The sequence below is a fragment of the Eleutherodactylus coqui genome, chromosome 10, assembly GCF_035609145.1.
Source record: "Eleutherodactylus coqui strain aEleCoq1 chromosome 10, aEleCoq1.hap1, whole genome shotgun sequence".
Lineage (NCBI taxonomy): Eukaryota > Metazoa > Chordata > Amphibia > Anura > Eleutherodactylidae > Eleutherodactylus > Eleutherodactylus coqui.
In genome coordinates, this window is record NC_089846.1 from 103,193,785 (window position 1) to 103,207,475 (window position 13,691).

The 13,691-nt window shown below is 44.8% G+C and overlaps 1 protein-coding gene across 2 annotated transcripts; it reads right to left on the reverse strand.

Moving 5' to 3' along the window:
- Nucleotides 1–409: 409 nt before the first annotated feature.
- On the reverse strand, nucleotides 410–9,950 carry LOC136580799 (ankyrin repeat and SOCS box protein 12-like). Of its 2 annotated transcripts, none has more exons than XM_066581658.1 (3): nucleotides 9,113–9,950; nucleotides 4,156–4,262; nucleotides 410–2,171 (listed from the first exon to the last, which is right to left on the reverse strand). In XM_066581658.1, the coding sequence occupies exons 1-3, from the start codon at nucleotides 9,738–9,740 to the stop codon at nucleotides 2,118–2,120; spliced, it is 789 nt and encodes a 262-aa protein (XP_066437755.1). In that variant the 5' UTR covers nucleotides 9,741–9,950; the 3' UTR covers nucleotides 410–2,117. The 2 variants fall into 2 exon arrangements, with proteins under 2 accessions (XP_066437755.1, XP_066437754.1); XM_066581657.1 differs by having other exon boundaries at nucleotides 4,069–4,262.
- Between the last annotated feature and the right edge of the window lie 3,741 nt (nucleotides 9,951–13,691).

Sequence of the window (13,691 nt, forward strand, 5' to 3'; positions counted from 1 at the left end):
TCAGATGCAGCCATGCATGCTGCCCCTGCCCTTCCCTATCCTTTTCTGTGGTTTCCATGACTTTCTGATGTTTTCTGGTGTTTCACAGGTCATGACCTATGCGGAGCATCGGTCCCATACAAAAATGCTCGAGTCCCCCATTGACTTCAATAGGGTTCGTTACTCGAAACGAGCTCTCAAGCATTACGAAAAGTTCGACTCGAGCAACAAGCAACCGAGCATTTTGGTGCTCGCTCATCCCTAATCAGGAACAATTATCACTAAGATGGACTGTCAGGTATCTGTTGCCCAGCAGATTGTCCCATGTAAATGCACCCTTAGATGTCCTAATTTAATTTCTAAACATGCAAAAAATAATGCTTAGATAGAAGAATGACTGCACACAAGAGAGCGACCAACACACCAGAAATTTCCAGTGATTCCAACCTTTATTGAGAGAGTAACATATTCTGCGTGTGTATATATGTACAGCAGTGAATATCATTGAAAAGCCCCATTATTCCTGTTGTGAGGTTATTGATGTGGTGGAACCAATTCCTTTATTGTATATATTTCCAGGATGTATGTTCTCCAGTCCTCCTGCACTCAGACTCCCTTCCATCTTTTCCCAACTTTATGCTAGTCATACATTGATTCAGTTAGAAGGATGTAGAGGGTCGGATTGCTGAGAGTATGATGGCAGAATCAGACAATAAAGGGTTTGTTGTCTGTTACCATGGAGACACACTGTTCTGCACTGGAGCTGTACAAGTTAGACAATAGGAAATTTTTGATACGTTTTGCAAAGTTGTTTCATTTTTCATTTTATATATATTGGGGCAATAAAAATAATCTCTTTGTGAAGGTGAACATAGACATCATTCCATTAGCTACATATGACAGAAATGTGTAACATAGGCCATACAGTAAGTATGGAAGAGACTCGGCAGCGAAACCCACTCCATACCCAGTTGACACTCACTCTCAGCATAAATACAGTGGCTTTGACAACTGTGACATCCATGACATTATCCAGTGAGCTCTCGATTGCCCCATTGTCGTTCCCCTAACAAGCAATGGCAAGGTGCGGAGGGGTTACCGTAGCAGTCCAGGGCCTAGTTCAGACAGACATACATGTTTTTCTTGCTTTCTTATGATTCTCATTGCTAACATAATTTCCATAGTCACCTAGCTCTGTCAGTCACTACCACCATAGGACATGAGAATTGACCTCCCAGTACTCTTCCTCCAACCAGCTCAAATATCTGCTATATGTTTAACTACTAGACATTAATTTTGATTTTTATCTTTCCAAGTTCTCTATTGTGGGACATATACCCCATTCTGGCCAGGTCACTTTCTTTATGGGCTTTTACACAGCCTGATGACCAGGCAAGAATGTTCCTAGAGATATTAGTGTCTCCGAGCTGTGGGAAGGACTTGGGAGGAGCGGGAAGAGTTCTGGTTCCTAGTAAGTAGACCCAGTTGTGTGTGCAGTTTTATTGGCAATGCTCCATAGGAAAAAAATGAAAATTAACTCCCTTTCAACAGCCATCTCTTGGAAGTATTTTTTTTGCCTGTGATTCAATGTCTGACCCTTTGTTGGGGTATTCCCTTCTGGGACTTTCATTGCATATTCTGTGGCTATATGCAAATCTGATAGATGTAGGTCCCAGGTGGCGAGGACTTAGAAGTACAGCCAAGCAGGCTTCACTATGCTGTTTCCTATAGAAGTCAACAGGAGTTATGCAAACTGTGCAATACAGAAAGATCAGCTGTTTCAGTAACTCTGTTTGTGCAACTTTGTAGGCATCAGACTTTCATGGCATATCCTGTGAATATGCCATGAAAGTGTTAAGAAACCTCGCAACATGTCTAGGCTGTCAACGACTCTAAATAATACACTTGTTCATGTTCTCTAGCTAGGAGTCTTGGTGGACCATTCATTTAGGTGGTGATTGCTGACAAGCATTGTAGCTTTGTGTGATCTTATTGTCATCAGTCCACAATAAATGCAGGATTAGATAAGAAGGTAAAGGCAGTATTATAGGATGTGCACAGTAAGTTAGGGATTCTTTGGCTTGTCTTCATCATCATCTTCCTCTTCTGCAGTGGTTACCATGAGCAGTCACTCTGGGTCACAAATATATTCTTTCTGGTTCGTATTTAAAGCCGGCTCCAAAGAACCAATTCTGAGGAACAAAACAGACATTTATTAAGTTGATACCAGCTGGTAGGGTGAATGCAGATGGGCGGAAGTTCCGCGGCGGGATGTGCTGCAGAATTTTCGCCTGTGCACACTGCCATAGGATAGCATGTGTGCACGCAATCCTATGTAGGCAGCCGCTATTTGACCGCGTAATAACTTGTGCGGTAAACAAATCGCGGAGGCCCGCACAGAAATGTCACTGGTGATGCTCCGGCACATAGCAGAGCAGAGACAAGATGCCAGGAGAAGGTGAGCTGCCCGTCAGTGCAGGGGCACAGGGAGCATCTCTCTGCGAGAATCTTGCGGCGGGATCCAACCCGGCCGTCTGCATTGACCCATAGACAAACAGAAAGAAAAACAGGTGGAAATGGTACAATAACCCCGTTTCCCTGAAAATAAGACCTGCCCCGAAAAAAACCCTAGCATGATTTTTAAATAGTGTCCAGGTAGCTATACATGTAAAAAAGAAATATTTTGGAGCAAAAATTAATATAAGATCCTGTCTTATTTTGGGGGAAATGGGGTAGTACTACTAGATATATTGACAGACAAAGATGTGAAGTGAGAAGAAACATGACATCTTATGTTAAAGATAATCTCAGACTAGATTCACTCCACGTTTGCATCATGCATGCAGACATTCTGGTATAAATATCTAACATACCTGTAAGCTATCCGTAGCCAAACACATGTCATAAGAGTGACTTTTAGTGTACATTTGGCTGGTATTCTTCGGTGTCGCTTTCTCTAAACTGTATTTAAAATCTGTGCTATGGAGTATAAGAGTATACGGAAAGAAAAGTGTTGTATGTTCTTTCAATGGGAATCAATGGCAAATGTACAGAACTATACAGCCGTAACATTGTATGCCTTAGGCTTCATTCGCACAGGTGCGATGATTTTTGGCTGGCTTTGCCACAGCCACAGCGCGGCCGAAAATCACGTGAACGAGAGGCAGCCGTGACCGAGTAATAGGTGCATCTCCTGTTTATGCATCTGTTCAGACGGCGCAGGGGTGACATGTATACGCTGCACCCGGAATGCTGTCGGGCAGAGGGAGAGAGTTTAGCTCTGCTAAACTGCCTCCCTTTCTCCGCCCCTTACTCGCTCCTAGCAATGGTGGGGGTGGGACTGGGCGGGAGCTAGTTTTCTAAACTCCTGCCCCATCTCTGCCCCTTGCCATGTGCCAGCAATAGAAGCGGGCAGGATGCTACTCACCCACCCTGTCCCACCCCTCCCTTTGCCCACAGCTGGCAAGGGGCAAAGAGGAGGAGGGAAGGGGAGGGAGTTTAACAGAGCCACTGCTAAACTCCCTCTCACCTCCCTTTTTCCTGGCAGCTCCCATAGGCTCCCACAGGAGTCTATTGGACCGGTGTATTCCCGCCGGGAAAGATAGGTCCAGAACTATGCGCTATGTCGGCTGTTTTTATGCACCAGCAAAATGGCCATCTGAACTGAGGCAATGTAAGCCAATGCCTCAGATGGGTGACATATATAAGCCAGGCTGTGAAAACAGGGCCAATATACGCCTGTGTGAATTTAGCCTTACTGTTATTAAATGTGCAGGGTTCATTAGTGAATATATCAAAGCATACACTATACAACTGTATCAAAAGACACCAAAGATGTGCCATAAACGTTGGATAGGTGGGATTTCCACTTATGGGACCCTCACCTACTGGGAGTACAGAGACCCCTGACACCTGTTCTGTGGGGTCAGAGAGCCTCCATATTCAGGCAGGGATAGAACTGGAGAGGACTGCCTAATCCTGAAGATACGGCATAAATGTATTTAGTGGTAAAACCCCCTCTATCCAGTGGTAACTGAGAGAACCTCTCGGAATATCCAGTGACTAAATTGCCTAAAATTAAAGCTTTACATCGCCCATTGGATAAGAAGATCGCTGACAACATCTTGGCAGCTTCTTTATGTCATCAAACTCATTGTGGTGCTGTAAGTATTTCACCAGCTGATCAGGGATGTCTATCTGGTCGATGAGACGAAGCTTCCCCACTTGTTTCAGCCGCCTTCTTATAGCAATACGACACTGAGACTGCAGGGATCTCGGATGAGCTGTACAGAAGATAAGACCAGAGTACAGGATGAGATTGTAGTCTGACACTACTGTACAGTACAGCGATCTATACAGGAAGAAAGTATATTAGAATTAGTCCAAAGAAGGAAAAATGTGCTCAAAGTAAGTTAATTACAGCAGGGGCGTAAGCTAAAGACTCTGGGGCCCTGGTGCAAGAGCTCAGCTCACCAGCCAACTTCCCCTACCCCACTGCCTTACACACACACCTGTACCTCTACCTGTACCCAGATCTAAATTGTGATGCATGCAGCTGCAAAACAAATTGACCTACATGATCTAGCCCCTTGGCATTGGCTTTCCAAACACGACGCATTTCCTGGACTACTTGAAAATCAGTTTGCAGTCCCTTAGACTGCATTCATAATTTTTGTTGCATTTTCGAATCACAATTAAAAAACACATCCAAAAACCACATGTGCCTTTAATACACTGCATACACTATTAGAAACTGCATGTGGATTTAAACAATACATTCCACTTTTTAAAACCGCATGCAGGTTTCTGATGCATTTTTGAAGTGTGTGTAAAGTATTCAGTCATATACAGTAAATAACCAGCTTATACCATCATGCTCCATGTCACTATATACAGGACTAGCTGATGTATCTGGCTTTGCCCAAATTAATTTGATACAGGTGTTTACGTGTTGTGCACACGGAAAATTTTATGAAGTAAATGTTACCTTAGAAGAACGGAGGAATAAAGTATGTATACACAGAAAGGGAGCATTAGATTCTCCTCAGGCTGCATGTACTGATGTCCCTCTGCAGAATATGCCAGTCCCCCCCCCCCACACTGTCTTCTATTATGACCTAAAGAAGGCTCGCGCCAAATTTCACGCTTGTACAACACTGCAAGGTTAAATCATACAGGGGTGCACTTACTTTTGCATTTAGCATTAAATAATCGAGTTGTGACCCCTTTACTTTATCTATTTAGGACCTTACTTTTCCTATTTAGGACCTAAAGAATGCTTGTGCCAAATTTCACACTTGTACAACACCGGGAAGTTACATTACATGGGAGTGCACTCTCTTTTGCAATTAGCATTGAATTTTCAAGCTGTGACCCCTTTACTTTTCCAATTTAGGACCTGAAGAATGCTCGTGCCAAATTTCATGTTTGTATGACATAGAGAAGTTAGAGACTTAGATTAGGTACATTACACAGGGGTGCCAATACGTTTGCACTTAGCACTGAATAATTGAGTTGTGCCTCTTTAACTTTACCTATTTATGGCCTCGGTCACATGGGTGTTTTTTGCCGCGATTTGCGGATCGCATGACGTATGCGCATCCGCAAATCGCGTGACGGGGGCCGAAAAATCGCCCGAAAAATCTGCTCCTAGCTGCGTTTCCTTTGGAACGGGCCGCAGCAGTGGAGAACTGTCCAGCCCATTGAATTCAATGGAGCCGGCAATACAGCCGGCTTCATAGAAAGCAATGGGCTGCAGGCGATCTCAGGATGAATTTCCCTGAAAATCATCCAAAAATGTGTAAAAAGTAAAAAAAAAAAAAAATACTCACCTTGTCCCGGCAGACGGAGTTCAGCCGCGGCCGGCCGGCAGTTCTCCTGAACTGCTGTGAGTAGTATTCAGCAGGCAGGGATTTAAAATCCCCGCCTGCTGAATGAGCTGCCTCTGATTGGTCACAGCCCTCACCAATCAGAGGCAGCTCTCACTCACCCATTCATGAATTCATGAATGGGTGAGTGAGTGCTGCCTCTGATTGGCTCAGCAAAGGGACCAATCAGGGGCAGCTCTCAGCTATTGAATGACAGCTGAGAGCTGCCCCTGATTGATCCCTGCGCTGAGCCAATCAGAGGCAGCACTCACTCGCCATTCATGAATGGGTGAGTGAGAGCTGCCTCTGATTGGTGAGGGCTGTGACCAATCAGAGGCAGCTCATTCAGCAGGCGGGGATTTTAAATCCCCGGCTGCTGAATACTACTCACAGCAGTTCAGGAGAACTGCCGGCCGGCTGCGGCTGAACTCCGTCTGCCGGAAGAATGTGAGTATATTTTTGTTTTTACTTTTTACACATTTTTGGATGATTTTCAGGGAAGGGCTTATATTTTTAAGCCCTTCCCGAAAATTCATCCTGCGATCGCCGGCAGCCCATTGCTTTCAATGGAGCCGGCTGTATTGCTGGCTCCATTGAATCAATGGGCAACTATCATTTTTCTCTGCTACAGCTGTGGCAGAGGAGAATGATTTGTCTAGTATATGTTGTCAATGGGGTCGGCGCTGCTGCCGCCGACCCTATTGAGCGCATATAGAGAAGAACAGGAATCGCAGATCGCAGATAGGCGCGATCTGCGATTTCTGTTCTATAATTAATCGGACGAGCGCATAAAAAGCGCTCATGTGTCCGATACCATTGCAAAGCAATGGTTCTATAAAATCGGCGATCGCATGCGCATATCGCACGAAAAATCGCCCGTGTGACCGAGGCCTTTAGGATGTAAAGAATGCTTGTGCTAATTTCAAGCTTATACAACATCGGGAAGTTACATTACATAGGAGTGCCAATACTTTTGCACTTAGCATTAAATAATCAAGTTGTGACCCCTTTACTTTTCCTATTTAGGACATAAAGAATGTTTGTGCCAAAGTTTATGCTTGTACGACATGGGAAGTTAGAGAATTAACCCCTTCATGACCAATGACGTACCGGTACGTCATGGTGTGTCGGGGTATGTATGAAGAGAGGTTGCGTAGCAACCTCTCTTCATACAGTGCGGGCGTCAGCTGTTTATAACAGCTGACACCCGCGGCCGATCGCGGCTATTAACCATCAGCTATTGTCAATTCTGACAGCGGCATTTAAATCCTCCGAACGATGTTCGGGGGTCCTGCACAGCCCCCCCCCCCCCCGCGCGGTGAGATCGGGGGAGCCGTGCAGGTGTCATGGCAGCCAGGGGCCTATTGAAAGGCCCCAGGGCTGCCTTAGCAGACTGCCTATCAAGCCATCCCCGTGGGGTGGCTCGATAGACTGCCTGTCAAAAAGCAGTGATATAGCTATAGCATTACGTCATACATCAGGAGCGATCAAAGCATCCCATATTAAAGTCCCCCAAGGGGACTTCAAAGTAATGTAAAAAAAAAAAAAAAAATCAATAAAGTTTTTTTAATTGAAAAAAAAAAGTTGCAAAAGTTTAAATCACCCCCTTTTGCCATATCTATTATTAAAAAATGTAAATAATCAATTAAAAATATGTATTTGGTATCGCCGCGTCTGTAAAAGTCCGAACTATCAAAGCAGTGCATTATTTTTCCCGCACGGTGAACGACGTCCGGAAAAAAATTAAAGAACGCCAAAAATACACTTTTTTGGTTACCCTGTCTCCCAGAAAAAACGCAATAAAAAGTCGTATGCACTCCAAATTGGTACTATCAGAAACTACAGAACATCCCGCAAAAAATGAGCCCTTGCTAAACTATGTCGATGGAAAAAAAAAAAAGTTATTGCGCGCACAAAATGACGGCAGAAAGTAATTGAAAAAAATTAAATGACTTTAGAAAAAAAAAGAGGAGTATAGTAAAAAAAAAAACTATACATGTTTGGTATCGTAGTAATCATACCGACCCATAGAATAAAGTTATCATGTCATTTTTTTTGCTGTTTGTGCGCCGTACAAAACAAGATGCACTAAAAGATGACGAAATGTTGTTTTTCTTTTTCATTTTACTCCACTTAGAATTTTTAAAAAGTTTTTCAGTACATTATATGGTACTTTAAATAGCACCGTTGAAAAATACAACTCGTCCCGCAAAAAACAAGCCCTCATACAGTGAAGTCGATGGATAAATAAAGGAGTTACGATTTTTTAAAGGGGGGAGGAAAAAACGAAAATGGAAAAAGAAATGGGCCGCGTCATTAAGGGGTTAAATTAGGTACATTACATAGAGGTTCCAATACTTTTGCTATTACCATTGAATTTTTGAGTTGTGATTCTTTTATTTTTCCTATTTAGGATGTAAAGGATCCTTGTGCCTAATTTCACGCTTGTATGACACTGGGAAGTTTGAGAATTAGATTAGGTACATTTTGTAGGGGTGTCAATACTTTTGCAATTAGCATTGCATTTTCGAGATGTGACGTCTTTACTTTTCCTATCTAGGACCTAAAGAATGCTTGTGCCAAATTGCATGGCTGTAGGACACCAGGAAGTTAGAGAATTAGATTAGGTACATTACATAGGGGTGCAAATAGTTTTGCACTTAGCATCGAATAATCTAGTTGTGACCCATTTACTTTTCCTATTTACGACCCAAAGAATGCTCCTTTCAAATTTCATGTTTGTACGACATTGGGAAGTTAGAGAATTAGTGGTAAGTCAGTCTATCAGTCAGTCAGAGAGGGCTTTCACCTTTATTTCTAACTTATACCAGCTGCACATGTATAGTTATATACAGAAGATGCTCAGGTTGTAAATAGATGTGAACTCTCTCCCCTTGACAAAATTCTTACCCATTTGCGTTATTAGTCTTCTTGTGGATTACAAATAACCAAAGCAGTTGTCAGGGCAAGAACTCCAGACCCCACACAGAAGAGCAATCTGGGGAGCTCTCCATAGTATATTAAAGAATGCCCCGGCATTATCTATTACCTGAAGCTTATAGAATCATATTTGACTGCAGTCACTGACCTCATTGTGCATTTATCAACCTGGTAGGTTGCTGTTAGCTATATAGTGCCATTAAGGGACCAAGTGTGCCTGTCTTCTCAGTGAGGAGAGAGGAATAAGCAGTCAGACAACTCTGGCAACGGTCTATCTCAGATTTCACATACAATATCCTCTATTGAGAAGAAACAGATGTCATTACCCTTTTCTCTATCCAGAAGTCTTGTGGCATCATTATCAACTTCGAGAAGGGCTTTCTGTATATCCGGTAAGTTCATATTAGCACCAAACTGGATGAGAAGTTCCACAAATGGGGCTTCAAAGTTCTTTTTAAGACACATTCCTAGTACTGATCTATCATCTGGAGTATCGCCTTCTGAATCATAGTGGAAACACTTATAATCAGGGTCAGCCCCATAAAGAAGTAACATTCTAAAGCATTCAAAATCTCCATGGTTTGCTGCAATGTACAAGGGGTTAGCTGATTCTGGACTCTTATCAGAATCTGCGCTTGCTCCATACTCCAACAGCAGCTGGAGGAGTCTGACATTCCCTCGACGATTAAGTATGTATGGCACAGAGCAACTATCAAGCAGAATCCTTGGGTTGGCTCCAGCTTTTAACAATTCTTCAATACATTCAATATATTTGTTAACCATAGCAACTTTAAGACAACGCCTTAGCACGTTCCCACTGGTTTTCCTGATAAGTTTCTTGGCTTCATCCTTGGACAGTAACGCACGTAGTTCTTCTTCCTTACAAGCCTGTATTAATGTGCAGGCTTTACGATGCAGCGCCAACTCCTTTATAGGGCTAAGAAAGCCTGCCATGATGACACTTTGTATCGAGGCAGAATGTCCGTGACCGTATATGTACAATACAAAGTAATGGGTTACATATCTCTGCGCTCCTCAGATGAAAGCAAAGTCTCCTTCATTTCAGAGTCTGAACAGGTTAATAAAGTCTCTTCCCAGCATTCCGCAGAGTCATTTCCCGAAGGTTGATCCTGCGCCGACTGATTCTTCGTGCTGAAAGGACCTTGGATGACATCACAGCCACGTGACGGACAGGAGGCAATGGGTTGGGCAGAAGCAGAGCGCAGTTGTAGAAGCAGCTGCTGTTTATGTAGATGACGCTTGTTTGGAATGAAATTCATAAAACATCTGGAATATTTCTTTTTGGTTTGGTAGGTCGGACGTGCTAAGGAGGGAAAGTCATGTGAAGGGAACTGCAGCCATCCTACATCTCATTCAATGTAACACTTCATTCTTATCTTACAGGATCATATTATATTTATCACATACATCAGTATTGCTAATTTCATACACCATTATTAACTGATCTGTGATAAGAAAAAATTGTCAGTCTAACAATTCCCACACTTTAACCCCTTACTCACCACACAGATTTAGATTATCTATTTTCATATGCCCTACTGGGGGTTTCAGATTTGGGTGTCTCTTTTTTTTTTACTGGATGACCTAGCCCCTATCATAGCAGAAGGAGACCACTTCCGGTACACGTTCCTTACTTCAGTAATAGTAGCTGTCCCACGACACTAAGAGAGACACAGAAAGCATTTTTTTTTTTTACTTCTCACAAGCTTCTTTTGAACTTTGCAATCGGGTTTTACTGTCTATCTCTTACAGGGGCCATAACAAATAATTGAAATTCATGTTCTGGGGTTCCCTAGGGCCCGCGTGCCATACCATTGTGTAGGCATCCATGCCTTCTTGGTCAAGTACGTTCTTGTTATTTCAGTATAGGACAGCAGTATTGTGCTGGATCCACACCCTGTATAGCCGCATAGCTTTTAATGGGGCAGAATGCTGCCCATGGAAGCACACAGACAGCACACAGCCCAAAAATATGGTCATGTCCAACTAGCTTAAGGCTAATTTCACCTGGGCAGACATGATATTGAGCCGTGAAACTCAGCGCAATATCGCACTCGGAAACATGCGATGTCCCTGTAGATGTGAGGCATTTGTGTGTCAAGTAGCAATCTTTATTATTTTCAATGGGAAACCTTGCATCACGTTCCATTCGGGTTCACCTCGCACACCATGCAATGTTTTTACTAGACCCATTGAAAACAATGGGCAAGGCATTCTGTGAGAATGCCCAAAGATAGGACATGCCGCGATTTTTTTCCAGTATCGCGATGCATGAAACAACATCAGGAACAGAGATGAGCGAGCACACTCGTCCAAGCTTGATACTCGTTCCAGTATTAGGGTACTCGAGATGCTCGTTACTCGAGTCGAACACCACGCGGTACTCGATTGTATTTCCTTCCCTGCATTTTTAGCGCCATTTTCTAGCCAATAGACATGCAGGGAAGGCATTACCACTTCCTGCTGGGACGTGCCAGCCCTTACCCCCCCCCCCCCCACAGTAGTGAGTGGCTGGGCCGATCAGGTGACCGCCGAGTACTTAAACTGGTCCCACCCGCAGCTCGCCTCAGACGCATGCTGGCAGAGGTTAGGGAAAGTGCTGCTGCTGATATAGGGACAGTGTTAGAGTAGGATCCTGTCTTAAAGAACCCCGACAGCCCTTCTTAGGGCTACTCCTCATAGTGTGCATTACTGTTGTGGCTGGCTGGGAGCACTAGTGCACCAATTTTTTTTTAAACATCTAGGGCTATGCAGGCTATTTCAGCTATACTGTTCTGTGTGTGCAGTGCATAAGGCAGAGTGTAGGGACACAGCTACTTATATAGGGAAAGTTTTACAGTCCTCCTGATCCTCTGTACAAGAACCTCAACGGTCCTTCTTAGGGCTACATCTCACTGTGTGCATTATAGTTGTGGCTGGCTGGGAGCAGTAGTGCATCAATTTTTGTATTACGCATCTAGGCCTGTTCTCAGCATTTCAGTAATAGCGTTCTCAGCCTGCAGTGCTGTACAACCAGCTCTCACCGTGAAACTGCTCTCTAACATCTCCTAGCCTACTGCAAACTACTTAAGTTATACCGTTCTGTGTCTGCAGTGCATAACGCAGAGTTTAGGGACGCAGCCACTTCTATAGGGAAAGTTATACAGTCCTGATCCTCCGTGCAAGAACCCCAACGCTTCTTCTTAGAGCTACATCTGACTGTGTGCTTTAGAGTTGTGGCTGGCTGGGAGCAGTAGTGCACCAACTTTTGTATTACGCATCTAGGCCTGTTCCCCGCATTTCTGTAATAGTGTTCTCAGCCTGCAGTGCCATACAACCAGCTCTCACCGTGAAACTGCACTTTAACATTTCCTAGCCTACTGCAAACTATTTCAGTTATACAGAGGTCTCACTGCACTGCTAAACAGTACTGTAATATTTCCTGGGCCACTGCAAAGTATTTCAGCTCTGCCGCTGTGCAGAGCGTCTCACAATACTCTTTCCACGGTGGGTTGAGATAGCCGCAGTTACCAGCACTATCCGCTGGCTTTAGAGTCTTCTCCCACACTATACAGCCTCTCTTATCTACAAGTCTCTGCGAGTAGTAAATTACGCCTAGGTATCAGCGCAAGACAGAGGGTTAATTTTTTCAAGTCACAGCATAGAGCCTCCACTATCTACAAGTCTCTGTGTGCGATGAATTAAGCCACAGTTGTCAGTGCTGTACAGTGGAGAAAATTATTTGGGCCCTGTTCTATTCTTATCCGCCATGATGAGTAGTAGGGGTAAGGGTCGAGGATGCGGACGCGGGCGTCCAAGTGAGGGTATGGGCACAGGCAGAGTTTCTGGGCGGGATTAGGGAAGAGACAAGTTTCTGGGCTCCCAAGCTTCATATCCCAATTTACAGGTGCGCGTGGTAGACCTTTATTACAAACAGAGCAGTGCGAGCAGGTCCTGTCATGGATGGCAAAAAACGCGTCCAGCAATGTATTGACCGCCCAGTCTTCTACGCAGTCCACTACTTCCGCCCTAGGGACTGCAACTCTGAATCCTCTGGCTGCTCCTCCTTCCTCCCAGCCTCCTCACTCCATGAAAATGGCATATTCTGAGCAGGCAGACTCCCAGGAACTGTTCCCGGGTCCCTGCCATGTGTGGGAAAAAATGGTTCCTCTCTCACCTGAGGAGTTTGTCGTGACCGATGCCCAACCTTTGGAAAGTGATGAGGCTGGACTATGAGGTGACTGACCTCAGCTGGTTTGCTAAGCCTACTGAGGACAGGGCTTCAGAGGGGGAGGCAAGTGCAGCAGCAGGACAGGTTGGAAGAGGCAGTGGAGTGGCCAGGGGTAGAGGCAGGGCCAGAGCGAAGAATCCCCCAACTGTTTCCCAAAGCATCCCCTCACAGCAATCCTCCGGGCAGAGGGCTAGGTGTTCAAAGATGTGGATGCTTTTTAGTGAGAGCACGGACGACCGACAAACAGTGGTGTGCAACCTGTGTCGCACCAAGATCAGCCGGGAAGCTACCACTACCAGCCTCACCAACACCAGCATGCGCAGGCATATGATGGCCGAGCACCCCACAAGGTGGGACGAAGGCCATTCACCGCCTCCGGGTCACACCACTGCCTCTTCCCCTGTGCCCCAACCTGCCACACAGAACTAATCCCCCTCCCAAGATACAGGCACGAGCATCTCCTGGCCTGCACCCACACCCTCTCCTCCACCATCTTCCACTCCATCCGGCAACGTCTCTCAGCGCAGAATTCAGCTGTCGCTAACACAAGCGTTGGAGCGAAAGCGCAAATACGCCGCCACCCACCCGCATGCACAAGCTTTAAACGTGCACATTGCCAAACTAATCAGCCTAGAGATGCTGCCGTACAGGCTTGTGGAAACAGAGGCTTTCAA

Excerpts from the sequence above, each read along its gene's own strand:
- LOC136580799 (XM_066581657.1), bottom strand. The coding sequence starts at position 9,740 with ATGGCAGGCTTTCTTAGCCCTATAAAGGAGTTGGCGCTGCATCGTAAA. Across the intron at positions 4,263-9,112 it reads ACTTCTGGATAGAGAAAAGG|CTCATCCGAGATCCCTGCAG; the intron begins GTAATGACATCT and ends TCTTCTGTACAG. Across the intron at positions 2,172-4,068 it reads CTTCTTATCCAATGGGCGAT|AATTGGTTCTTTGGAGCCGG; the intron begins GTAAAGCTTTAA and ends TTTGTTCCTCAG.